The sequence below is a fragment of the Pongo abelii genome, chromosome 6 (assembly GCF_028885655.2).
Source record: "Pongo abelii isolate AG06213 chromosome 6, NHGRI_mPonAbe1-v2.0_pri, whole genome shotgun sequence".
Taxonomy (NCBI): Eukaryota; Metazoa; Chordata; class Mammalia; order Primates; family Hominidae; genus Pongo; species Pongo abelii.
This window is the reverse complement of record NC_071991.2, coordinates 138,069,230-138,094,686: the sequence shown is the minus strand read 5'-3', so window position 1 is coordinate 138,094,686 and position 25,457 is coordinate 138,069,230. Positions and strand designations below refer to the sequence as shown.

Here is a 25,457-nt window from a genome sequence, read left to right as displayed (position 1 = left end):
CTCCAGGAGTGGGGGAGCCGGCAGACGCTCCTGACCCAAATTAGCTGTGGGTCCTTTGGCTGCAGGAAACCTCTCTCCCGAGAGCAGAGCCCACGCATAACTTACGGTTGCTGAGCTGCCCCATGCCTTCTGAAACAGCTTGTTGGTTGCCCCTCTGATCCTGTAGGGCTCTCCCCCTGTTCTGCCCCTCCTAAAACTGAGTGGTGTATAATTCTTTTTTTTTTTTCTTTTTGAGACAAGGCCTTGCTCTGTCGCCCAGGCTGGAGTGCAGTGACACTATCTCGGCTCACTGCAACCTCTGCCTCCCAGGCTCAAGCGATTCTCCTGCCTCAACTTCCCGAGTAGCTGGGATTACAGGCATTGCGCCAGGCTAAATTCGTACGCAGCAATAGATAATGCCACAAATGGCTTGATTCGATCCACTGGCTTTAAGGCTGTGTTGGCACAGGCTCAGGGAGGAGCCTGCTGTCTTTTTGTCCCTCTCCCGCCTCCACACTGTACCTGATGCGCACTGGCACAAGGGGCTGCGTGACCAGCTGGTGTGCTCCCTCCCAGCCATCTGGAGCCATCCCAACCCCTCTCTGCCTGCTTTGAATGTCCCCTCAAGACCTGGGAAGGAAAAAATAACATCACCTCCCTTGAAAAAAACTGCACCAAAGGAATCTCTGTCCACCTAAACCATACTGCTCACTAAAAGACAGGAATGAGGAACTTTATCTTGGAGAAGGAAAGAATGGGAGAAATTAGTCCTGTAGTCAGGGCAGGACTCTCGGAGAGCGCAAGGGCTTGACTCCATTCGCTGCCTGGTGGTCTCTAAGACGAGCAATATAATCTATGAAGGTGCAGGGATAAACTGTGATTTTACCTAAAAAAAAAAAATGAGAAATTAAGCTTTACAAATATCCCCCCTCCAGGCTGACCCCGGGCCCCTCCTAGTCAGCCAGCCGGCCACATCAGCTCAGCTCTGAGAAGAAAGCCCATGGTTGGGCCTGGCAGAGAGGGGCAGGTGGTGGTCACTGCAGGTCTGTCCCCGGGCGCTGCCATGGAGAAGAGGACACACTGGTTATATTAACTCTGTTCATATTCACCAAAATTAATGCCTGCAAGTGGACAGGCGCTGACACTGTGGCAGGGAAACTGTAGTTCCGGACTAGCGTGTGAACCCGGGGCCATGTTAAGAAGTGGCCAAGCTGTTCTGCTCACGTCCCCGGTGTGTCAGCCACTTTCATCAGTTTTGTTTTACCTTGTAATAAAAGTTAGCAAGGAGTTGGCAAAATCTATTAAAAATTACCAAGAAGATAATTTGAAGTACAATGAAATTTGCCCTAAGTGTATATTATGCTGGCAGGTAGCACCTGCATGAAATTTATACATAAAGAGTGTGTGTGTGTGTGTGTGTGTCTGTGTGTGCGCGCGCATGCCATGGATCAGTAGGACTTGATGGCGTTTTCTAACCTGAATATCAAAGTCTGGGAACTACCAGCAGGACCCATCTGACCAGGGAGTATAGCGGGTCAAGAAATGAGAAAAACGGGAAAACAAAATAAATTTATTTGTCCTCCTCCACAGAACATTTTCCCTGAAGGAGAGTGTCCCTGGCACCTGGCCCAGCTTCCACAATGGAATGGATAGGCCCCTTCCCTCCTTTTACTCCCTAATTGGCCCAGAGCTTTTGAACAGACCCCTCAAACCAAGCAGAGGAAGCCATGGTGTGCCTTCCACCACTGGAGGGTTACATTTGAAATTGGTGTCCCAATTTTAACGTCCCAGCTGCCATAGGAGAGGCTCTTGGGAGTGGCCTCCAGCTCTTGAGAAGGGCCCACAGAGGCCACTGCCCCATCACGGGCGGCACGCTGGGCCCGTGAGGAGGAAGGGCCTCGCTGCCTCCAGGATGTCCAGTTTGGGGTCCAGTGAGCGGCCAAGCCCCTCCAACACCATGATGGCAAACACAATGGAGGCAAAGTTGCTCTCAAGCTTTACCTGGAACAGAAAAACAGAACAGTTCATCTCAGAACCTGCTGATACAGGGACGTGTGTTCTGGATAATCACCTTGCTGTCCACTCTCAGCCTCCCTCAGACCTGCCCACGGGATGTTTACCATCTACCTGACATTCTCTTCTCTACCGCATCATCTCCCCAACCATCTCACCTACTCGCCCAGCCTCCCATCTACTGGACACACTAAGGAAAAATCTAGGGGTGCGGAATATACTTTTCTAGGTTTGTGTCCGTGTGTGTATGAATGAATGACCAAATAAATCTTTCACACACGTCCCAGAAACTATACATTTAAATACAGGTAATTCTTCAAAACCTACGGTAACCTTTATGTACGTATGTATTTATTTATTTATTTTAGAGACAGGGTCTCACTCTGTCACCTAGGCTGGAGTGCAATGGCAAGATCATAGCTCACTGCAGCCTTGAGCTCCTGGACTTCAGGGATCCTTCTGCCTCAGCCTCCTGAGACTGGGACTCTTTTTTGTAAACAGAGGGTCTTGCAATGTTGACGAGGCTGATCTCGAACTCCTGGCCCCAAGCAATCCTCCCACGTTGGCCACCTCAAGTGCTGGGATTACAGGAGGAGCCACGTCAGCTGGTCTACAATAGCCTTTTTAAGAGACAACACACAGGCCGGGCATGGTGGCTCACTCCTGTAATCCCAGCACTTTGGGAGACCGAGGCGGGTGGATCACGAGGTCAGGAGATCGAGACCATCCTGGCTGACACTGTGAAACCCTGTCTCTACTAAAAATACAAAAAAATCAGCCGGGCGTGGTGGCGGGCGCCTGTGGTCTCAGCTACTCAGGAGGCTGAGGCAGGAGAATGGCCTGAACCCGGGAGGCGGAGCTTCCAGTGAGCCGGGATGGCTCCACTGCACGCCAGCCTGGGCAACAGAGTGAAACTCCATCTCAAAAAAATAAAAAAATAAGAGACAACACACAATTGACTGCTCGAACAGGGTACAGCTGTCCCTTCTGAGCCAGATTAGTAGTAACAGCAATTGACATGGATTATTCAACTATTCTTCAAAAGTATCATCATTATCCCTATTCTATAGAGAAAGAAGCTGTGGCTCAGAGAGGTTCAATGACTTGCTCAAGGCCACTAAGTGAGAAGAAATAGAGCCAGATGTGAACCTAGAACAACAGGAATCTGCTTTCTAAGTGGACAGAAGGTCAAGAACTGGAAGGTTGAATCATGGGAAATATTCTTTGTTAGAAATTAAAGAGTATTTGTCTCTGTTAAGGGCTGGAAGGTTGTTGGGCTCAGGCGGATCCAGAAGCAGCAGCATGCTCCCAGGAGCAGCTTGTGGAGTTCCAGCCTGGCAGATTGGCCACACAGGCTCTGGTCCGAGTGGGAACCCAGGGCTCCAACACCTCTGGGAATGCTTTCATTCTGAAGCTGGGTGGGGGGTTCTTAGTGTGGATTAGATTCCTTTATCTCTATGTTACTGTCAAATACTTTATTTAAAAAAATTAAGTGCTACCTGAATAGATATTTCTTCTAAGAAATACAAATGGCCAACTGGCACATGAAAAGATGTTCAACATCATGAATCAGTAGAGAAATGCAATCAAAACCACAATGAGACATCACCTCACACCCATTAGGATGGCCACTAAAAACAAAACAGAAAAAGTGTTGGTGAGGATGAGAGAAACGACCCCTTGTGTACTGTTGGTGGGCATATAAAATGGTACAGTTCCTATGGAAGTTCCTCAAAAACTAAAAACATACCATATGATCCAGAAAACCTACTTTGGGACATATGTTTAAAAACTGGAAAGCCAGAACACAATTTATAGACCTTACTGGCTACATTAAATGTTTTTAAAACTTTTCTAAAATTTGAAAGTAGGATCTTGAAAAGATATTTACACATTCATATTCACTGCAGCATTATTCACTATAACCAAGAAGTGGAAGCAACCCACGTGAACATCAACAGCATCAACAGAATAACAGGCCAGGCACTGTGGCTCATGCCTGTAATCCCAGCACTTCGGGAGGCCAAGGCGGGTGGATCACTTGAGGTCAGGAGTTCGAGACCAGCCTGGCCAACATGACGAAACCCCATCTCTACTAAAAATACAAAAATTAGCTGGGCATGGTGGCACTTGCCTGTAATCCCAGTTACTTGGGAGGCTGAGGCACGAGAATCGCTTGAACCCAGGAAGCAGAGGTTGCAATGAGCTAAGCTTGCACCACTGCACTCCAGCCTCGGTGACACAGTGAGACCCTGTCTCAAAAGGAAATCCTGTCACATGTTACAACATGGATGAAACCTGGGGACATTATATTGAGTAAAACAAGCCAATCACAAAAGGACAGTATACTTTATAATTCCACTTATATGAAATATCTAGAGTAGCCAAAATCATGGAAACGTAAAACAGCATGGTGGTTCCCAGGGCTGGGTGGAGAGGGGAATGGGGAGCTGGTCAATGGCTCTAGAGTTTCAGCTCTGCAAGATGAGAAAGACCTAGAGATCTGTTGCACAGTGCTACACTATGCATCTGGAGAGGGTTGGGGGGTTAAATTTTATGTGTTTTTCATCACAATGAAAAATTTGTAAATGTTTTCAAACTTAAGTGCCTAGTGAAGTGCTTGGAGTGCAGTAGCTGCCCTAGGCCCTCTGTCTCCTCTTCCATCCTGGGAACAGCAGCAGCAGCAGCAAACGCTCAAGGCCCCTCACCCACCGTGCGGGAAACTGTGGGGAGCAGATGTTCAGAGTGAGCCACGGAGGCGGGGGGACCCAGCAGCAGGCGGGGGCTTGGCCCACGTGGCCACAGGTGAGCTGCTCGGCCTCTCGGCTTTGGTGCCTGCCTCTTGGAACACTGAGGGGATAAATTGGTTACTAATAGATGTCATATAGTTAAGTAATGCAATGGAAAAGGCCATCTTCCGACGAGGTCCTCCCTTCTCCACCTTCAACACTGCTTGCCCCTGGCCAGCAGCCTTAGTTTAAAGAGTGCCAGAGACTAGGCTCCATGACAAGGCGACAGAGCCGGGGCACAGGCTAAGATGAACCATGAGGCCAGCTCCCTCTAATGGACTACAGCAGCCAGGCAGGGGCCACAACAGTCCCTCTAGGGCCTCTGAAAGCACCAGGACACGAGGCATGACCCTCTCGAGCGGCCTCTGGACCCCAGGACTTCATTCCACCAGGAAAGAGCTAAGCATGACTTCCATTAACACAAGCATCATGAATGTGAACCAAGGAGGGACAGACATGAAAAGCCAGAGGTAGGCTGTTTCTACATTTTTAAATACACTTTCCTACATTTAAATGTCACAGATACTTAGACTGCACTGACTTGACAGATACACAGACTAACAGCTACGAAGCACTTGTTGCAAATGGCTTGTTACTAAAAATGCTTTCAAAATATATAATAAGCTGGGCACAGTGGCTCACGCCTGTAATCCTAGCACTTTGGGAGGCCGAGAAGGGTGGATCACCTGAGGTCAGGAGTTCGAGATCAGCCTGGCCAACATGGTGAAATCCCGTCCCTACTAAAAATACAAAAATTAGCCAGGCGTGGTGGTGGGTGCCTGTAATCCCAGCTATTCAGGAGACTGAGGCATGAGAATCACTGGAACCCAGAAGGCAGAGGCTGCAGTCAGCAGAGATCGCGCCACTGCACTCCACCCTGGGCGACAGAGTGAGACTCCGTCTCAAAAAAAAAAAAAACAACAACAACAAAAAACAAAAACCATATAATAGAAGCGCCTCCCACCACCCTGTGTCCTGCCATTCCGCCCTGCCCTGTCCCACCTTCCCCAGAGACCTCCCCTCTGAATGGCCCTCACCTTGTGAGTCATCAGCAACTTAAAGACACTGGAGAGAAGGCTGGACACATGAAGCTGGAAAAACAAAATAAAGGCTAATGCAGACCACAGAGCCTTCCAGAACCGCTCATTTCCCACCACCCCCACACTCTCAGCCCCGGCATCCCACTCCACTCCCCTGCCAGGGCACATATACACCAGTCAGCACAAAAGGGACCATCTGACAAACTCGGAAAGGACTCCTCCAGCACAAGTCCAACTCCCACCTCAAGACTCGGTCACAGAGGCCTTTGGAGGACAAGCCTTTGAGCCCCACCCACCCCATCCCTGAAGCAACCACAAAAATCACACCTGCCTATAATCCCAGCACTTTGGGAGGCCAAGGTGGGCGGATCACTTGAGGTCAGGAGTTCGAGACCAGCCTGGCCAACATGGTGAAACCCCATCTCTACTAAAAATATAAAAATTAGCCGGGCGTTGGTGGCGGGTGCCTGTAATCCCAGCTACTGGGGAGGCTGAGGCAGGAGAGTTCTCTTGAATCCGGGAGGTGGAAGTTGCAGTGAGCCGAGACAGCATCACTACACTCCAACCTGGGTGACACAGCAAGACTCCATCTCAAAAAAATTTTAAAAAAAAATCACACCTGGACAAACTATCAGCAGGGCCAGCGTGCCAGTGGCCACTCCTTGTCTGACCCATTCCTGCTAATGTGGCCATGAACTTGGGGATAAAACAGTCACATTTGCTAGAACTGTGTGTAAAATACAAAGCAGGCTCTGGCTTGGGTTTAAATAAGGCCATGCACATTGGGCACATCATTTGGCTGCTTGGAGACCACAGTCCTCCCTCCCTGTATGCTTGGCTGTCCCCAAATGAATGGCAACCCCTGGATGAGGAAGGAGCTGCAGCCTCCTGAGTGGCCCTGCACAAGGAGGCCCCCTTGAGCACCAGGGACTTCACCGGGCCTCCTCATGCCTGGAAGATGTGGGGTGGTTCTTTTTCTGCTTTAAAACTCACACCTCTCATAAAGAGGTCTCCCTTAGACCCAGGATCTGCTCTGCCCCAGGCCAGGTATGGACACCCTGGCCCCTGTTCCGCAAGTGACCTGCCCACCTTCTCCAGGGTGATGGTGTTCTTCCTGGCCTGGGTCACCAGCGTGGCCATCTCGGTTTTGAACCCCTCCACGTCCCTGCACTCGCTGGCCCGGGCATGATGCAGGATCAGCTCAGCCACTCTCTGGCCCTGGAAGATGCAACAGAAAAGGGACTTGGAGTGGAGCGAGCATGAACCTGGATGCGATGCCCAAGCGTCTTTCTCATCTCAGCAGCTCCACCCTGACTTTTCTGGCATCTTGCTTTTTTGGCTCTTCCTCCTCGGGCTGTGACCTTTTCCCTTTGCCCATACCTATAGGGAGGAATGCCCCCACCCCTGCTGCACTGCACCTCAGTGCTTAACCTTGGCCCAGGGGACACTTTCAAACCAGCTTCAGGCCCCAGCTTTGGGTTTGCCCTCTCAGAGGCAGGGACTGCCCTGCATTTTGCTGTTTAAAAAAAAAAAATTTTTTTTTAAAAAGGGCCAGATGCAGTGGCTCACACATGTAATCTCAGAATTTTAGGAGGCTGAGGCAGGTGGATCACCTGAGGTCAGGAGTTCAAGACCAGCCTGACCAACATAGTGAAATCCCATCTCTATTAAAAATACAAAAATTAGTTGGGCGTGGTGGTGGGTACCTGTAATCCCAGCTACCTGGGAGGCTGAGGCAGGAGAATCACTTGAACCCGGGAGGTAGAGGTTGCAGTGAGCTGAGATCGTGCCACTGCACTCCAGCCCAGGCAACAGAGTGAGACTCCATCTCAAAAAAAAAATTAATTAATTAATTTTTAAAAAGTTATCTTTTTCCCATGGTTTTTCTTGCTGGAGAATTCTTTGCCAACCACAGGGTCTCCTCACAGTCACCCACGACGTAGTGCTTTCACTTGACTCTACAGAGGCCTTGCCAAATGCCTTTTCTCTAAATAATCATTCTCAACCACTGCAGCCCCTCAGAATCACAGGGGAGGCTGCAAAAACTACTCATGTCCCCACATCAGACATGCCAGCATGCTGTGCCCCACTTAGAGGCTGTGTTCTCTATGCTGTCACATCTCACCAGCCTGCCACCTTGTAGCAGGTAGCACACACCAGGGGCAGCCATTATCTGGTCAAGAAGCCAGCGTTCCTGGTGACCAGCTGGATGTTTGCTGGAGAAGGACCAGAAACTACTAACATGAAACAGCACTTGTTTCTTCCCACAGTCCCAAACCATCTACCACTCAGAACTGGCCTGATTCGCACCCAACACCTGCTAACAGAAAGCCCCGTAAGGGCAGCCTTGCCTCCTGTCCTCCTGCCTCCCTCCACTCGTTTCTGGCACGCTGGCAAGTGTGAGCATTGACAAGAATGACCGGGCTAAGGAGACGTGTCCTGTGTCAAGACAGAGACATTCTGGCTGGGCGCAGTGGCTCACACCTGTAATCCCAGCACTTTGGGAGGCTGAGGCAGGCGGATCACCTGAGGTCAGAAGTTTGAGATCAGCCTGGCCAACATGGTGAAACCCCATCTCTACTAAAAATACAAAAAGTGGCCAGGCATGGTGGCATGTGCCTGTAATCCCTGCTACTCAGGAGGCGTGGCAGGAGAATTGTTTGAATCCAGGAGGTGAATGTTGCAGTGAGCTGAGATCACACCAAGGCACTCCAGCCTGGGTGACAGAGCAAGACTCGGTCTCAAAAAAAAAAAAAAAAAGACAAAGACAGAGGCATTCCCCAGAGTATAAAAGATTCACCCCCTGCCCAGTCTGTAGTCCTAGCTACTCAGGAGGCTGAGACGGGAGGATGGCTTCAGGCCAAGGCAGCCTGCGCAATATAGCAAGACCCCATCTCCATTAATTTTTTTGAAACTTTAAAAAAAAAAAAAAAAAAAACAAGATCTCACTCTGTCACCCAGGCTGCCGTAGAGCAGTGCAATCCTAGCTCACCACAGCCTCAAACTCCTGAGCTCAAGTGATTCTCCCACCTCAGCCTCCCAAGTAGCTGGGACCACAGGTGCACACCACCAAGCCTGGCTTTTTTTTTTTCTTTTTTTTGAAATGGAGTCTTGCTCTTTCATCCAGGCTGGAGTGAAGTGGCACAATCTCAGCTCACTGCTACCTATGCCCCCCGGGTTCAAGCAATTCTCCTGCCTCAGCCTCCCAAGTAACTGGGATCACAGGTACACACCACCATGCCTGGCTAATTTTATATTTTTAGTAGAGACGGGATTTCACCATGTTGGCCAGGCTGGTCTCGAACTCCTGGCCTCAGGTGATCCACCTGCCTTGGCCTCCCAAAGTACTGAGATTACAGGTATGAGCCACTATGCCTGGCCTATTTTCTTATTTTTTATAGAGACAGGGTCTCACTATGTTGCTCAGGCTGGCCTTGAACTCCTGGGCTCAAGCAATCCTCCCCGCTTAGGCTTCCAAAGTGCTGGGATTGGGATTACAGGTCTGAGCCACCATGCCTCACCAACTCTTTTAATTAAAAAAAATTCACCCCAACTTCTGTGGTCCCAGTGCGTCTCACCTGCCCCATCACCACAGCCATGAAAACTGCCCGGAAATTCTTCAGGTCAGGGGCCTGCAGCTCCGCCACAATGCCAGCATCCAGCAGCACCAGTCGCAGCGGGCACAGGGAAGATGGCACGGCCACCACCAGAGTGTCACAGATGTCCGCCTGCTGCAGCTGCGCCTCCTGACTCGAGGACAGGCCGTCGGCACCCTGAACCAGGATGTTTCCAGGGTGAAGGTCTGCATGGACAAAGTTATCCACAAATATCTGGAAGGAGATCACAATGCTCATGAGTGAGTCACCCCTACAGCACCACCAACCTACAGAGAAAGAAAGTTGCCAGGTGACAATAAGCTCCCAGCAATCTATCACAGGCGCAAAGAGGTGCATGTCCTATAGACCCTTCTTGTTTAGATGTCAACTCAGAATTTGTACAAGGACGAGCTAAGTTAAAGTTTTCAAGAGAAAAATTATTTTCAAAGTAGAAAGCATTTTTAAAAGATTATAAAGGGGCCGGTCTCAGTGGCTTTACACCTATAATCTCAGCACTTTGGGAGGCCAACAAAGGAGGGTCACTTGAGCCCAGGAGTTCAAGGTTACACAGAGCTATGATCATGCCACTGTACTCCACCCTGGGTGACACAGCAGGACCCTGTCTTGTAAAAATAAATAAATAAGGCCAGGTGTGGTGGCTTACGCCTGTAATCCAACACTTTGGGAGGCTGAGGCGGGCAGATCACTTGAGCTCAGGAGTTAAAGGCCAGCCTGGCCAATAAGGTGAAACCTCGTCTCTACCAAAAATACAAAAATTAGCTGGACACCGGTGGCACATGCCTGTAATCCCAGCTACTCGGGAGGCTGAGGCAGGAGAATGGCTTGAACCTGGGAGGCAGAGGTTGGAGTGAGCCGAGATCGTGCCACTGCACTCCAGTCTGGGCAACAGAGCGAGACTCCATCTCAAAAAAAATATAACAAAAATAAATAAATAAATAAAATAAAAAGTCTAAGGCCAAACTGCATTTGAAATGCCTTATTTTTACTTTATGATTTGAATCATTAATATTCTAACTAAAATAATTAGCTATTTATTAAAGATTTTCCCCAAACCTCTATGTTCTTAAAACTCATAGAACTGCATTTCTTTAAAAACAGCTCATAAATCAGACTTTCCCTCCATTACTTCAACCTGTCCACATCAGTGAGGTGTGAGAGCGAGTGCCACTAGCAGCCACATGCACACAGAGCCCTTCTGTGGAGGAGGACACAGTTCTCAGGACATACTGGCACGCAGAATTGGAGGAGCAGGAAGGACACGGCTTTGAACCTGCTAAGCTGGGCAGCAACCCCCAGGGATTGTGTTGGATTCAGGCATGGCTTGTGGAACAGGAATCAGCCTCCAATAACTAGTCATCTCAGAGGTCAGGGAAACCCCAGCAATCCTTCCACGGGGGATGAGAGGAGAGACCAAGGCAGGAGCAGAGCAGCTGCTGGTGGACAGGCTCTCAGGGACTGCTTCCAGCTGACACGGGGCCCCAAGCACCGTAGATCCCCTCCTCCCTGTAGATCCGGGCCATAGACCCCATCCCTCATGGTGGCAGACCATGAAGGGACTGTCCTAGTCCAGATTGTGGCTTTGGTAGGGATAAGGGAAGCTGCTACCCGTGTGAAAATCCTGGGACCTGGGGGGCTGGGACCTGCACATCTGCAGGACATGGTCACCAAAGGCTGGGCTGAGCCCCCAGCGAAGCTGGTGCCTCCTAAGTAGGTCACTAATCTTGGCCCTGGTATACATTTTTTTTTTTTTTTTTCTGAGACTGAGTCTCACTCTGTTGCCCAGGCTAGAGTACAATGGTGCGATCTTGGCTCACTGCAACCTCCACCTCTTGGGTTCAAGCGATTCTCCTGCCTCAGCCTCCCAAGTAGCTGGGACTACAGGCGTGTACCACCACACCTGGCTAATTTTTTGTGTTTTTAGTAGAGATGGGGTTTCACCACGTTGGCCAGGCTGGTCTCAGACTCCTGACCTCAGGTGATCTGCCCGCCTCAGCCTCCCAAAGTGCTAGGATTACAGGAGTGAGCCACCATGCCTGGCCTAGTATACTTTTAAAAATTCACTGAGCATAATTTAAGATCTATGCACTTTATTGAATGTTGCTATAATTCAGTTTTTTTTTTTTAAGTTTCTGAATCTTCTGGAACCTTACCCTCAGCTCCGCCCAGGGTCTCATGCCCCGATCCTGACCCCAAAACTGGAGGCCCCTCATCCTCTCTCCACTCCTGGTGCTGCTTCTCCCCTGGCTACATCCCTCTTGTGCCCCTTGGAGCCCTGTTCCTGTGGACAAAGTCCTCTTGCCACCGAGTTCTGACTGCAACTACTGAATTGAAACCTAGGTGTGCCTCAACAATCCTGCTTCTCCAGGAGCCAGAGGGGTGGGAGCTGCTGACTCCCCATCCCACAGGCCCTGGGATGGAGTGGAGTTGGGGTTGGAGTGGAGTCACCTGAGCCCACCCCCGCAACAGCTCTCAGCCTTCCGCATGTGCGTGCGTGCTGTCAGCCTGCAGGACTCCACCTGCTCTGAGCACCCTTGCTGCGGGGACTCCAAACGTGCCTCCACCAACAGCTCCATCTCTGACTCCTAGATTCATTCTCCAGCTCTCACCACATGCCTGGGTCCTCCCTACCATGATTCTTTGCCTCTGAGACCTGGGTATTCTTCTTCCCTATCCCCCTCGACCCCATCGCCCATTCCTGTCATCCATCCCTTCAACCACTGTCCTCTGTCCCAACCACCAGAAAGACCAGACCCCCGACAATCTAGGATCTTCTTCCTTTGCTCCTGCATGGGGGCTGCTAACAATGCTGGGTCACGATTACTACCAACAAAGGCAGCCATAACTAGCGTGGCTTAGGACTCACTGCGGCTTCTTAGGAATTTCCACTCCTTTAACCATCATGGCGACCCTATGAGGAAGGCATTTCTTATCCTCTTTTGGAAGATAAGAAGCCTAAGGCAAAGATTAAGCAACTTGCCCCAGACACTCCTCTCTGCCCTGAGCTAGTAAGCTGGAAGCTGAGATTTGAACTCAAAACAAATCCTGCTCTGGGCTCCTAACCCCCAGGCTACACTGCAGATAGGTAAAATATCCCTCTGCCTCTCCAACACCAACACAGCTTGCCCCTCCTGACAACCATCCACATTTTCCAAGTAGCTCTTTCTAGTCCCAGGGCAGCAATTTCAAACCTCTCTGTTCTCTTTAAACCTCCTCTCCCAGGGCCCTCTGCATCCTACTCCCAGCAGAGAACAATGGCCCCTTAGTTCACAAGGAAATAGAAGGTTTCCCATGGAAGCACCATCAAATCCTGTCCCTGTGCCTGTAAGTTTCTCCATCCCTCCAGCCCAGGGTTTGTCAGTCTATTGCTGGGGGTGGGGACGGCCATCCCTGCACTCTGGGGTGGTAAGCTCCTGTTTTCTTCCCAACAGCTGCCAGTAGCACCCCCGACCCCCAACTACAACAACCAAGAATGTCTCCAGACATCGCCAGATGTCCCCTGGTAGACAAAACCACCCTGTTGTAAACCACGGCTCTGGCCTTTGTGAAACAAAGAATGCCCTCCTGATGCGGCCAGGCCCCTCCTCAGCTGGGGGACCTTCAGAATGCTCGCTGGTAGATACAGGAAAGACAAAACCAACCAAAAGTTCTTAGGAGATGGAAACCCAGGTTCTTAGGAGGAAGAATACCCAGGCCTCAGAGGCAAAGAATCATGGTAGGGAGGACCCAGGCATGTGGTGAGAGCTGGAGAACTTGAACATGTTTAAATGTCCAAGAATCAAAATCCACCTTCTGACTCCCCTGCCTCTCATCTCACCCTCCCACTCCAACTCCACGGAGTGGACATGAGGTTGTGACATTAGGGCATTCCTCAGCATAAAAACCTCCTATGTCTCTTTATGTTTGTTTATTTGTTTTTTTAGACGGAGTCTCGCTCTGTCGCCAGGCTGGAGGGCAGTGCTGTGATCTTGGCTCACTGCAATCTCTGCCTTCTAGGTTCAAGCAATTGCCCTGCCTCAGCCTCCCAAGTAGCTGGGACTACAGGCGTGTACCACCACAACCAGCTAATTTTTTGTATTTCAGTAGAGACAGGGTTTCACCATGTTGGCCAGGATGGTCTTGATCTCCTGACCTCGTGATCCACCTGCCTCGGCCTCCCAAAGTGCTGGGATTACAGGCATGAGCCACTGCACCCGGCGTTTTTTTTGTTTGTTTGTTTGTTTTTTGAGACAGAGTCTCACTGTGTCAGGTTGGAGTACAGTGGCATGATTTTGGCTCACTACAACCTCCATCTCCTGGGCTCAGGTGATCCCACCTCAGCCTCCCGGGTAGCTGGGACTAAAGGCATGCTGCCACCACACCTGGCCAATTTTTGTATTTTTTTTTGTAGTGACAGGGTTTCGCCATCTTGCTCAGGCTGGTCTCAAACCCCTGGGCTCAAGCAATCTCCCCGCCTCAGCCTCCTGAAGTGCTGGGATTACAGGCGTGAGCCACTGCACCCAGCCAAAACTCTCCTATGTTTTAATCTGGGCACTGTGATGCTTTTTAAAAATTCACTAAGCATCATTTAAGATCTAAGCACTTTATATTTAAATATTATTGGAATTCAATTTTTTAAAGTTAAGGGCAAAAATCTTCAAAATGAACTTATCTGCCCTTGGATTAAAGTCCGAACTCTTTCATAGATTTACTAGACCCTTTGTGATCAGGCCCCTCTCACCTCCTCAGCCTCAGCAATCACTGCTCCCTCCTTCAAACTCTCTTCCAAGCCATACTAAGTGCTTTCGTCTCTCCAAGAGCACCATGCAGTAGCTCACCCCAGGCTTCAGCAAAGGCTGTTCTCTCTGGACAATTCCCTGCCACCTGTCCTTATGCAGTGACACCTAGACCTTCACACTGTAGCTGAGATGGAGCCACTTCCTGAGTGAATCCCTGGGTTAGCACAGTCTCCTCCAAAATGACCCCTTGGCACCCCGTACCTATCCCTATAAATCATTTACTTAGTCATCGCCTGTCTTCCCAAGGAACAGTATGTCATGAGCATTGTAATTATGTGTGTTTTGCTCACTACTGTAACCCCAGCCCTTAATTCAGTGCCTGGCACCTAGCAGGTGCTCAATAAACATTTGCCGAACAAATAAGCGAAGCAGCATTTAAAATAAGATACTGTCTCAGCTGTTTGCTAAACTACAGGCAATGCTGGCAGAACTGGGTCATGGTCACCCTTCTTCCCACAGCACACAGAGCATGAGCCACTGACCAAGTACTTAAGAGGCCGGGCACGGTGGTTCATGCCTGTAATCCCAACAATTTGGGAGGCCAAGGTGGGAGGATCGCTTGAGCCCAGGAGTTCAAGACTGCCCTGGACAACATAGTAAGTCCCTACAAAACAATTTTTAAAATTAGCCAGGCTTGGTAGCTCATGTTTGTAGTCCCAGCTACTCAGCAGGCTGAGGAGTGAGGAGGGAGGATCACTTGAGCCCAAGAGGTTGAGGCTGTAGTGCATGGAGATTTTGCCACTGCACTCCAGCCTCGGCAACAGAGTGAGACCCTATCTTAAAAAAGGAAAAAAAAAGGCCGGGCGCAGTGGTTCACGCCTGTAATCCCAGCACTTTGGGAGGCCAAGGCGGGTGGATCATGAGGTCAGGAGATCGACACCATCCTGGCTAACACGATGAAACCCCATCTCTACTTAAAAAAATACAAAAAATTAGCCGGGCATGGTGGCAGGCGCCTGTAGTCCCAGCTACTCGGGAGGCTGAGGCAGGAGAACAGCGTGAACCCGGGAAGCGGAGCTTGCAGTGAGCCGAGATCGCGCCACTGCACTCCAGCCTGGGTAACAGAGCAAGACTCCGTCTCAAAAAAAAAAAAAAAAAAAAAAAAGAGCTTCACAGACACGATGGCCATTTATGGTAGCCTCCACTCTTTCTAGACCAGACTTTCTCAACCTGGCGGCTTGCTGCTTGGCTCGCCTTCCCACCCAGATAGCCAGAGTCCCAGCCCACTCCCCATCTGCAAGCTGACCACATGCTGAGCCTGAGCCCGCTCCAGCCATGAGCTCACCATCTTCAGGAGCATGTTGATCCCCAGCCGTGCAATCTTCCTTTTCAAGTCCACGGGAATTCCTGCCTGCTGGTAACTGGACACAGGCACACTCTCCTTCAGAAAGACCAGCGAGAGAACAGCTTAGTCCCAGCCAGCCTGTGATGCTGGCTCCCCCTCCCACATAGCACCACAGCGCTGCCTTCTCACTGACTGGGAAGTAACCCAAAGAGTATTTCCTTTCCTAGAACCCATCTGTCATTCAGCCATGTGCAGTGGCTCACACCTGTAATCCCAGTACCTTGGGAGGATTGCTTGAGCTCAGGGGTTCAAGACCAGCCTGGACAACATGAGGGAGAACCACCTCAGCTCGGAAAGTCAAGGCTTCAGTGAGCTGAGATTGCGCCACTGCACTCTAGCCTGAGTGACAGAGACTCTGTCTCAAACAAAACAAAACAAAAATCTGTCATCCACACATTGATTTGAACTTATTTACATTCCCTTCTATAACAACTATCAGAAGGATGACAAGTCACATAGGTTTATTGGAAAGGAAACCTATCAACTCTGCTACTGAAGATAAGAGATGTGATGTCCTGAAAAGATAGGGGTGGGCACCAGAGAGCTGGTTTCTGGGCAAGAATCAGCCAATAGGGGTCTGGGCAACATAAGGAGACCCCATCTCTACAAAAAAAAAAAAAAAAAAAAAAAAAAATGAGCCAGGTGTGGTGGCTAACACCTGTAATCCTAGCACTTTGGGAAACAAAGGCAGGAGGATCACTTGAACTTGGGAGTTTGAGACCAGCCTGGGCAACAGGGTGAAACCGAGGCTGTACAAAAAAAATACAAAAATTAGTCAGACATGGTGGCTCGTGACTATGGTCCCAGCTACTTGGGAGGCTGAGGTGGAAGGATCACTTGAGCCCAGGAGGTGGAGGCTGCAGTGAGCCAAGATCATGCCACTGTACCACAGCCTGGGCAACAGAGCAAGACCTTGTATCAAAAAAAAAAAAAAAAAATTGTCAAAACAACCCATGGAGATAGATCTTATTATCCCTAATTAACAAATAAAAGAACCAAAGCTCAGAGAGGTTAAGCAACTTGCTCAAGTTCACACAGCTAGGAACACTGCGTGGTTCATGTCATGTTCATGAGATTACCTGAATCTCACATCACCATCTGTAAAGAAGAGGCTGGGCTGGGTGCAGTGGCTCATGCCTGTAATCCCAGCACTTTGGGAGGCCAAGGCAGGTAGATCACTTGAGGTCAGGAGTTCCAGATCAGCCTGGCCAATACAGCAAAACTCCATCTCTACTAAAAAATACAAAAATTAGCTGGGTGTGGTGGCATGTGCCTGTAATCCCAGCTGCTTGGGAGGCTGAGGCACGAGAATCACTTGAACCTGGGAGGCGAAGGTGGCAGTGAGCTGAGATCATGCCACTGCACTCCAGCCTGGGTGACAGAGTGAGACTCTGTCTCAAAAAAAAAGAGAGAAGGCTGAACTAGAGTAGAGGATAGCTAGGGCAAGTGAGATGACACAAGGTTGTTCAGCACTTTCTCTGTGCCCAACTCCTCGTTTTGCACTCAGTGTGTCATTTACTCCTGAGACAATCCTCTAAGGCAGGTCACCAGCTAATAAAACGGCAGAGCAGATTTTCAAATCTAGGGGGTCAGGCCACACCCAGTGCTGTCAGCTACCTCACTACAACACTGCCTCCCCCCAAGGCCAACACGTCCCAGCTCCTCACAGTTTTACAGACACAAATCCCATCCTCTCTCCAAACTGAAGGCTTTCTGTGGGCTGGAGACAGGCCCACTGTGAGTGGCAAGTGAAAGGTATGGCCAGGCAAAGCCACCACTCTTACTTCATACGTTTCCACCAAGACTTCCCTAGTGACAAAGGGGCGCAGAGGGGTGGGGAACTTGACAGCTTTCACATTCCGGAAGTTGACCTGGAAGTGTTCTAGATTCTGAGCTTCGTAACGCAGGTCGATCTACAGAGAAATGGACAGAAAGGATGAAGGCTAGTCTGGGCACAGGCACAGTGACATCTGCAATACCAAGGAGCTGGCAAGTCATGAGATCCACCCCACCTTCCCCACCAGCTTGCCCCGCAGGACTTTCCCAGAAACTCAGGAGGCAACATCCGTGGGCTACAGCCTGCCCCTGTAATCCCAGATCTCTGTGTGAACTCCTGGAGGCTGCAGACAGCAGGTGCCCTGGTAGGCTTTGGGCTGCACTGCTTCTCCACCACTCTTGCCCTTGCCACCCGCCTGCCTCATACCAGCCCATGAGTCCCTTCCCCGTCTCCCTGGGGTCTGGCTTCTCCAGGCCCAGCCCCCAGCCCTCTCTTTCCATTAGGGCCAGCGTGCTGTGGGCGCTTCCACACAGGGCTGCCTCTCCATCTCGTGGCAGCTCTCCACCCACCGCATCGACACTGCCACTGCTACTCTCCCCAACCACCACTCACCAGACCCAAAGGACCAGTTCCAGGTTTATCATCAACCTCTGTGGGCATCCAGGGCTGGTGCCGCTGCTGACCCGGCTCTCCATGGTGGCTCTTCCCCTGGCACCTGCCCTTCACTCTCCTGGCACCCCTGCTGCCTCTCACTGTCCTGTCTTGGCCGGGTCTCCTGTGCCCCCAGGAGCTGATGTCCTTTCTCCTGACTGAAGTGAGCGTGTGTGCCCCCTTGACATCCACCAAGGCCTCAGCCGGCGCCTCCTCTGACAGCACCTTGATCCCCAGCCTCCAGAGTGATATATCCAATGACACCTGGATGTGGCCCGGTGGGAGCCCAGAGACCCTGAAGCTCTATGTCTAAACGGAATTTCCCTTCACCATCCCCATGCACTCAGTCACCTTTGAGTCCCCAGATCACGCCTTCTCTCTTCCCCTCCACGCACAGCAATGGCCCAGTGCCATCAAGTCTGCAGCCTCACCGCCCTCAGATCAGTCCCTGTCCCCCAATGCCACTCCCAAGGCGCATGCCCTCAGGTCCAGTCACCTGAGCACAAACAGAGGTGCCTCGAGTGTGCTCCTTGGCCCATCCTTCCTCTCCAATCCATCACCTGCATGGTGAAGTCTGCACTCCTTAGAATGGCACCCAGGTGGGTCATGATTTGGCCCCTACTTCTCTGTCCAGGTCCATCTCTCAGGCAGCTTCCCCTTCCTTTTACCACCCAAGACCTGGCCTCACCCAACTCCATATAGTGCTCGACATCCCAGAGTGACTAACACCCCCAGCTCTCCTCTGGCTTCTTTACTGCCTCTAATTGGAATGTTATTCCCCCACCTGGTCCAACTGCAAACACCAGTCACCTTTCAATACTCAGCTCAAGTCGAGGACACCAACCAAGTCCTCCTCTGAGCCCTGATGAACCATGCTGAGGTTCAGCCAGGCTCAGGTTCATTGCTTCCAGGGCCCCCCTCAGATACCAGATGGCTCAGTCCCTGACATAAAATTGCATAGTATTTGCATATAACCTATGCATATCCTCCCATATACTTTAAATCATCTCTAGATTATTTATAATACCTAATACAATCTAAACGCTCTGTAAATCATTGTTAAACTGCATTGTTAAGGGAATAATGCAAGAAAAAAAAGTCTGTACATGTTCAATACAGATGCAACTATCATAGACCTAACTACATTTTTTATTGAATACGGGGATATAGGACCCATGGACAGAGGGCTGACTGTCTTTCTTTTTTTTTTTTAGATGGAGTCTTGCCCTGTTGCCCAGCCTGGAGTGCAAAAGTGTGATCTTGGCTCACTGCAACCTCCGCCTCCTGGGTTCAAGCGATTCTCCTGCCTCAGCCTCTCGAGTAGCTGGGATTACAGGTGTGTGACAACACACCCGGCTAATTTTTGTATTTTTAGTAGAGACAGTGTTTCACCATGTTGGCCAGGCTGGTCTTGAACTCCTGACCTCAAGTGATCCACCTGACGCCGCCTCCCAAAGTGCTAGGACTACAGGTATGAGCCACGGCGCCTGGTCCTGACTGTCTTTCTTAAGGATAGGAAAGCTCACTTGTTTTCTTTGTTTACTAGCGTCTAACAGAGTTTTTTTGGTTTTTTTGTTTTTTTTGTTTTTTCTTTTTTTTGAGGTGGGATCTCACTATGTCACCCAGGCTGGAGTGCGGTGGCGTGATCATGGTTCACTGTAAACTCCGCCTCCCAGATTCAAGCAATTCTCCCACCTCAGCCTCCTGAGTAGCTGGGACTACAGGCGAGCACCACCACGCCTGGGTAATTTTTTGTATTTTTGGTAGAGATGAGGTTTCACCATGTTGCTCAAACTGATCTCAAACTCCTAACCTCAAGCAATCCACCCACCTCAGCCTCCCAAAGTCCTGGGATTACAGGCATGAGCCACCGCACCCAGCCCTAACAGAGTTTTTAGTCACTGTTACATAAACTTATAAATGAATGGAGAGACACTCACACACTATACCCAGACCCACAACCCTAAGGTTTCCAGCCTAGGAATGTGATGGGACTACTGAGAGATGGTGACAGGCTTAGTAGGAAGAGCTGATTTTTAAGGCAAATGGGGTGTGATTCAGAGATGTGAGTTTTAAGTGATGGAACCACATGATGTCTGTCAGGCTTCTGCAAGGGGAACGGAAACTCAGATGAGTGGCAGGACTGAGAGGAATTAATGCAGAGATGGTTGTTGGAATTGATGCTATTTTCTCTGTTTTAATTTGCTTTTATTATCAAATTACATTGCTCTGTAGCTATGAATGTTTGTGTCCCCCCAAAATTCCTGTGTTGAAATGCTAAGCCCTAAGGTGATGGTATTAGAAGATGGGGCCTTTAGGAGGTGATTAGGTCATGAGAGCAGAGCCTGCATGAATGGATCAGCGCCTTTACACAAGAGACCCCTTACCTCTTCCACCATGTGATGACACAGAAGGTACCAATTATGAACCAGAAAGTGGGGCCTCACCAGACATCGAATCTGCCGATGCCTTGATCTGGAATTTTCAGCCTCCAGAACCTCGAGAAATACATTTCTGTTGTTTGTAAGCTACTTAGTTTATGGGATTCTGTCCGAACAAACTAAGAGACTTTCTAAACATTAGAATGAATCCCTAGGACTTAAAATCTTAAATCAGAGGCTCTAAGCAAATACTTGGCAGGTTGCTTCTGAAAACCTCCCAATTCCTGCACTACCCAACAAGGAGCCAACAGGTGCCTACGTGGAGCCCCGACCACCCCAGTGTGTTTGCTAAGTCTGTATCCTTATACAAAGGTCCCAAGGGCCCTGAGCATAAAGGAGGTCCCTGTTGACTCAATTTGCCCTGGAATCAAAGCAGAACAAAGGCACAGTATGTGATCTTGCTAATTATTTTCTCACTCTGGAGTCATTGATTATGGCAGAAATAATGCTAGATGTTCTCCACCAGAATCATCTCCTTGGCACAAAGGAAGACTGTATTTCCCAAGCTCACAGTTACACTGGGCCCATGCAGTTACAGCCCTGATCAGTGAACGGGAAAGAAGTGGTGTTTGCCACTTCCAGGCCTGGCCACAAAATTTATTATGTGACCCTGCATGGCCTCTCCCTCCAGTCCACACTGACCCCAGATGACACATGTTGAAGGAGGCAGTGCCAAACTTGGGAAGAAATTGAGTCCCCTGAAACTAGGGAGTAGAGCTCCCTCTCTTGACCGGGCACAGTGGCTTAGGTCTGTCATCTCAGCACTTTGGAAGGCCAAGGAGGGAGAATGGCTTGAGCCCAGGAGTTCAAAATCATCCTGGACAACACGGCAAGACCCTGTCTGTATTTTTAAAATAATAAAATAAAGAGCTCCCTTTCTCTGCCTCAGTTCACCTGCGTAGAACTTTGTTTTTTGTTTTTATTTTTCTTTTGAGATGGAGTCTCGCTCTGTCGCCCAGGCTAGAGTGCAGTGGCATGATCTCATCTCACTGCAACCTCCATCTTGGGTTCAAGCAATTCTCATGCCTCAGCTTCCTGAGTAGCTGGGATTACAGGCATGCACCATCAGGCCCAGATAATTTTTGTATTTTCAGTAGAGACAGGGTTACACCATGTTGGCCAGGCTGATCTCGAACTCCTGGCCTCAAGTGATCCACCCGCCTCAGCCTCCCAAAGTGCTAGGATTACACGCATGAGCCATCATGTCCAGCCAGAACTTTGATATAAGCAAAAAATTAATTTGTTGCATTAAGCCAATGAGATTTGGGTGTTCTTTATCAGCTAGTGTTACCAGCTCTAACACATCATATGAGCTATGACATACCAGAAAATTATTCATTCAACATTTACTAAGCAGCAGCTAATGGCAAGAACTATGTTAGGTGCTATTTACAGCTGAGGGGCGGAGAACTCACCTGTTGGACCATCAGCTTCTCAAATTCCTCCACAATCTCAGGCAAGCTAAGCCACTTGATGCCTGGCAAAAGTCCGAGGACTCGACTGCCAATCTTCATCAGCAGCAGGTCCATATGCACCTGAGCGAGCAGGCCAGGGTGCAACACCTGTCAGAAAGAAGAACCATGAGACAGGAGCAGAAACCCGCTGGACACATTTTACCCAGCCAGGGCTGGGTCCCACCATCCAAGCAAGAGCCAGGTAGCTTCTCATCAAAGGAAAGAGGATGTGGTCCCGACACCCAAGCAGTTAGTTCACTCCAGACTCTGTTCATTTTCCTCTATCAGACTATTCACACCGCCACTTCAAGCCAATAAATGAAACAGCTTGCATGAAATAAGCACTCAGATATTAGTCAGGCAAATAGAAATAAACGTGGGGGCGATTTGCATGGCGGGTGTTTCTGATCTGGGAAAGCTCAGTGGGTAGGTGAGCTGTGAGCTCTCAGAACACTTACTTTCACTGCCACGGGGATGAGGTGACCTGGCTCAGGTTGGTGGCCAGGGACCTGAGCCCGAGACACCCCTGCATTTGATCCAACCAGGTCAGCTTTAGGGAGGAGCAGCCTTTCTAGAAACGACTGGTCTGCGAGATTTTCTGGAGGTTTCCGGCCATTTCCAAGGTATCCAAAGAGCTCTCTCAGCCCCCCGACTGCCCCAGTATCTGCAAAGGGCAGCAGACAGGAGGCCCTGCCAAGTCTCTGGACGCTGTCAGTCTCCAGGAAGGCAGTGTTGGCGTATGCTTTGTACACCTGGGCCACGCAGCCTGAGCCCACAGGTTCCCGGTTCTCAAAAGAGAGGATGCTCCCCCAGTCATCCCCAAAAGCCTGCCGAAGGAAGCGCTCAGTGTGAGTCCACGGGTGGGGGGTCACTCGGACATGCAGCTTGGAAAACTGGGCACAGAAAGCCTCAGAAAACAGATCGCGCCGGGTGCTGGCCCACTGGCCCAGTTTGATGTAGGTTGGGCCTGAGGTCTCGGTGGCTTTCAGAAGCAGGTGGAGCCAGAGGGTGGAGACGCTGGGAGCCAGGTAGGTGAGGGGGTAGAGGAGAAGGAGGGGGAAGAATTTCACCAACAGAGCGCCGGCGCGAAGCCAGAGGCGGAGATGCAGGAAGACACTGCCCAGAGGTCCCGCTCGGGGGAGGCTCTCCGCGGACCCCGCGCCAGCCGCCCCGCTGCAGCGGACCCTTCGCCGACCCAGGACGTCAGGGGCCCCCTCACCCACGTCCCCGCACATGGAGACGACCTTGGGCAAAGTCCCCAGCAGAAGCCAGCAGAGCCTGGCATCGCGAGGGCACTCGGAGGGCCTCAGGAGGCTGAGTCCCTGTCTGAGCTCGAAGCACCTCAGGTGCGACAGGCAAACCCTGACGGAGACGCGCCAGGGCGCCACCATCCTCCCGAGGCCCGCGGCCCAGGCGGCCCGCCCTCCACTTCAGGGGCGCCCGCTTAGGCGAGGCTGCGGTGAAGCCGAAGCCCGGCCCGGCCCCCGCGGGCGGAGCTGCCCATCCGGGCCGGATCCGCGCCCCGCTCCCGCCCGCACCTCGCCGGGCCTCAGGCAGGAGGCCCGCGCCCCGCCCGACACCCGCAGCGCTGCGCCGCGCGGCGCCGCGCGGAAGGGGCTGTCAGATGGCACCAACTGCGGAACGGGAGGAGCCAGGACCCACGCGAAGCCAGGCTCCGGGCGCGCGCGACCTGAGCGAGGGGGCCGCGCGGGCGGAGGCAGGGGCCGGGCAGCCGCAGGGTCACCGCGCGCCCAGGGGCCAGTGTGAGATCGCTGGGGTGGCGGGCACTAGCCCACGGCGCGGGCGCAGGCGGGGGCCGGGAGGGCGGGGCGGAGCGTGGAGGGCGGGCGGAGCGTCGGGGGCGGAGCGTCGGGGGCGGAGCGTCGGGGGCGGAGCGTCGGGGGCGGAGCGTCGGGGGCGGAGCGTCGGGGGCGGAGCGTCGGGGGCGGAGCGTCGGGGGCGGAGCGTCGGGGGCGGAGCGTCGGGGGCGGAGCGTCGGGGGCGGGCGGGGGTGCAGGTGCAGGGAACCCAGGCACCGAGGGCTGTGATGGAGCCCAGGGGCGCGGCAGATTGGTGGGACGGGTTCAGCCACTGGGTTGAAACCGCCGTTGCAAAATTATCACAGATAATAAAAGAGATCTGACCTAACCCACTCCACCTTGCTTCTAACCTCCAAGCTGTCCTTGTTCATTCCTGGGCGTTGGCTGAACTAACTTTGGAAGGAACTTAGTTTATACTTTATAGTTTAAAACAAAGACGATAACAGCCCTTTCTTAAAACAAACCTCCTTCTTGCCTGGGGAATAGGCTGTCTTTGTAGGACTGACAAATTAACCAAAAGATTAGAAAGTATGGTTTAGGAGTCAGGCAGCAAGGCTACAATATTCTGACCCTCCCTAAACTGCTAATAAGATCAGTGCTCAAGATATTTTGCAGACCCTGCACTTGATGGATCAACTGACACCTACCAGATCAATAAACCAGGTCATCTGATCTTAGGCCCCCACTCGGGAACTAACTCAGCACAAGAGGACAGCTTCAGTTCCCTAAGATTTCATCTCCGACCCAACCAATCAGCACTCTCGACTCACTGGCCTTCCCCCACGGACCAAGTTGTCCTTAAAAACTCTGCTCGGGGAGTAATAATAAAACTCCAGTCTCCCGCGCAGCCTGATCTGTGTGAATTACTCCTTCTCTATTGCAATGTCCCTGTCTTGATAAATCGGCTCTGTCTAGGCAGTGCGCAAGGTGAACCCGCTGGGCTGTTACAGTGTGGCCGGTGGGGGCAGATGGCTGGGTGCTGCGCGGTGAGGGTCGCAGGGAGCAGAGGGTCGGTGGCAGAGGCCTGGGCAGCCAGGGTCCCCGGACCCGCCCCTTAAAAAGCACGGCGACCCCAGGCCAAGACCACCCTGCCCTTGAGTCCTGGGTCCTGGGTAGCAAAACGCAAAGGCACCCTCTATGTCCCCCTCCCCATGTCTATCTTCCCACTGACTTCTTCGTATCTTTCATTATTCCAAAGAGCATGGCTGAAAAGTATGAAGGCAGGTTCTGAACACAGGTCCGCTTTTCAGCGGGGGTTGAGTGGGGGGGGTGGTGTTGGATGGGGGAACTGGGCTGCAGGGGTAGGAATTGGATGCTGTGTCCTCGGCTGCATTAATTCGGCAATTGTGTTGGACCTTGGGGTAAGGCTCCAGAAAGGCCATATTCATTCATTCAATAATACTCATTGAGCCCAATAAATATTTCTTGAGCCCAATCTCATATTTCTTGAGCCTCAATAATATGTACTGATCAAGCTAGGTAATGTGCTGGACCCTGGGAAAGCGGATACAAATATCCTGCCCTTACTGGCTGAATATGTAATGAGGGAACATATAACATGGGAACATATAAATGTGCAATTTCAATTTTTTAAAAAAAAAATACCCTTGATAAGAAATCAAAATGTGCAATTTCAAAGTGTGGCAAAGCCATGCAAGAAATGACCGGGCACGGTGGCTCACACCTGTAATCCCAGCACTTTGGGAGGCCGAGGCAGGGGGATCACTTGAGGTCAGGCATTCGAGACCAGCCTGGC

The 25,457-nt window shown here is 51.0% G+C and overlaps 1 protein-coding gene across 8 annotated transcripts; it reads right to left on the bottom strand.

Moving 5' to 3' along the window:
* Positions 1-327: 327 nt before the first annotated feature.
* ADCK2 (aarF domain containing kinase 2) lies at positions 328-23,695 on the bottom strand. 8 transcript variants are annotated; one of them, XM_063726170.1, is made up of 9 exons: positions 22,340-23,692; positions 21,843-21,989; positions 17,343-17,471; positions 15,499-15,594; positions 9,400-9,651; positions 6,911-7,039; positions 5,819-5,872; positions 4,705-4,842; positions 1,534-1,980 (listed from the first exon to the last, which is right to left on the bottom strand). In XM_063726170.1, exons 1-9 carry the CDS (start codon positions 23,270-23,272, stop codon positions 1,840-1,842), a joined length of 2,019 nt encoding a protein of 672 aa, XP_063582240.1. In that variant the 5' UTR covers positions 23,273-23,692; the 3' UTR covers positions 1,534-1,839. The 8 variants fall into 8 exon arrangements, with proteins under 8 accessions (XP_054415875.1, XP_054415876.1, XP_063582240.1 ...); XM_054559900.2 differs by lacking the exons at positions 1,534-1,980; positions 4,705-4,842 and adding an exon at positions 328-865 and having other exon boundaries at positions 22,340-23,691; XM_063726172.1 differs by lacking the exon at positions 17,343-17,471 and having other exon boundaries at positions 22,340-23,695.
* Positions 23,696-25,457: the final 1,762 nt, after the last annotated feature.

Excerpts from the sequence above, each read along its gene's own strand:
- ADCK2 (XM_063726170.1), bottom strand. The coding sequence starts at position 23,272 with ATGGTGGCGCCCTGGCGCGTCTCCGTCAGGGTTTGCCTGTCGCACCTG. Across the intron at positions 21,990-22,339 it reads TCATCCCCGTGGCAGTGAAA|GTGTTGCACCCTGGCCTGCT; the intron begins GTAAGTGTTCTG and ends TCTTTCTGACAG. Across the intron at positions 7,040-9,399 it reads TGGCTGTGGTGATGGGGCAG|GGCCAGAGAGTGGCTGAGCT; the intron begins GTGAGACGCACT and ends TGCATCTTCCAG.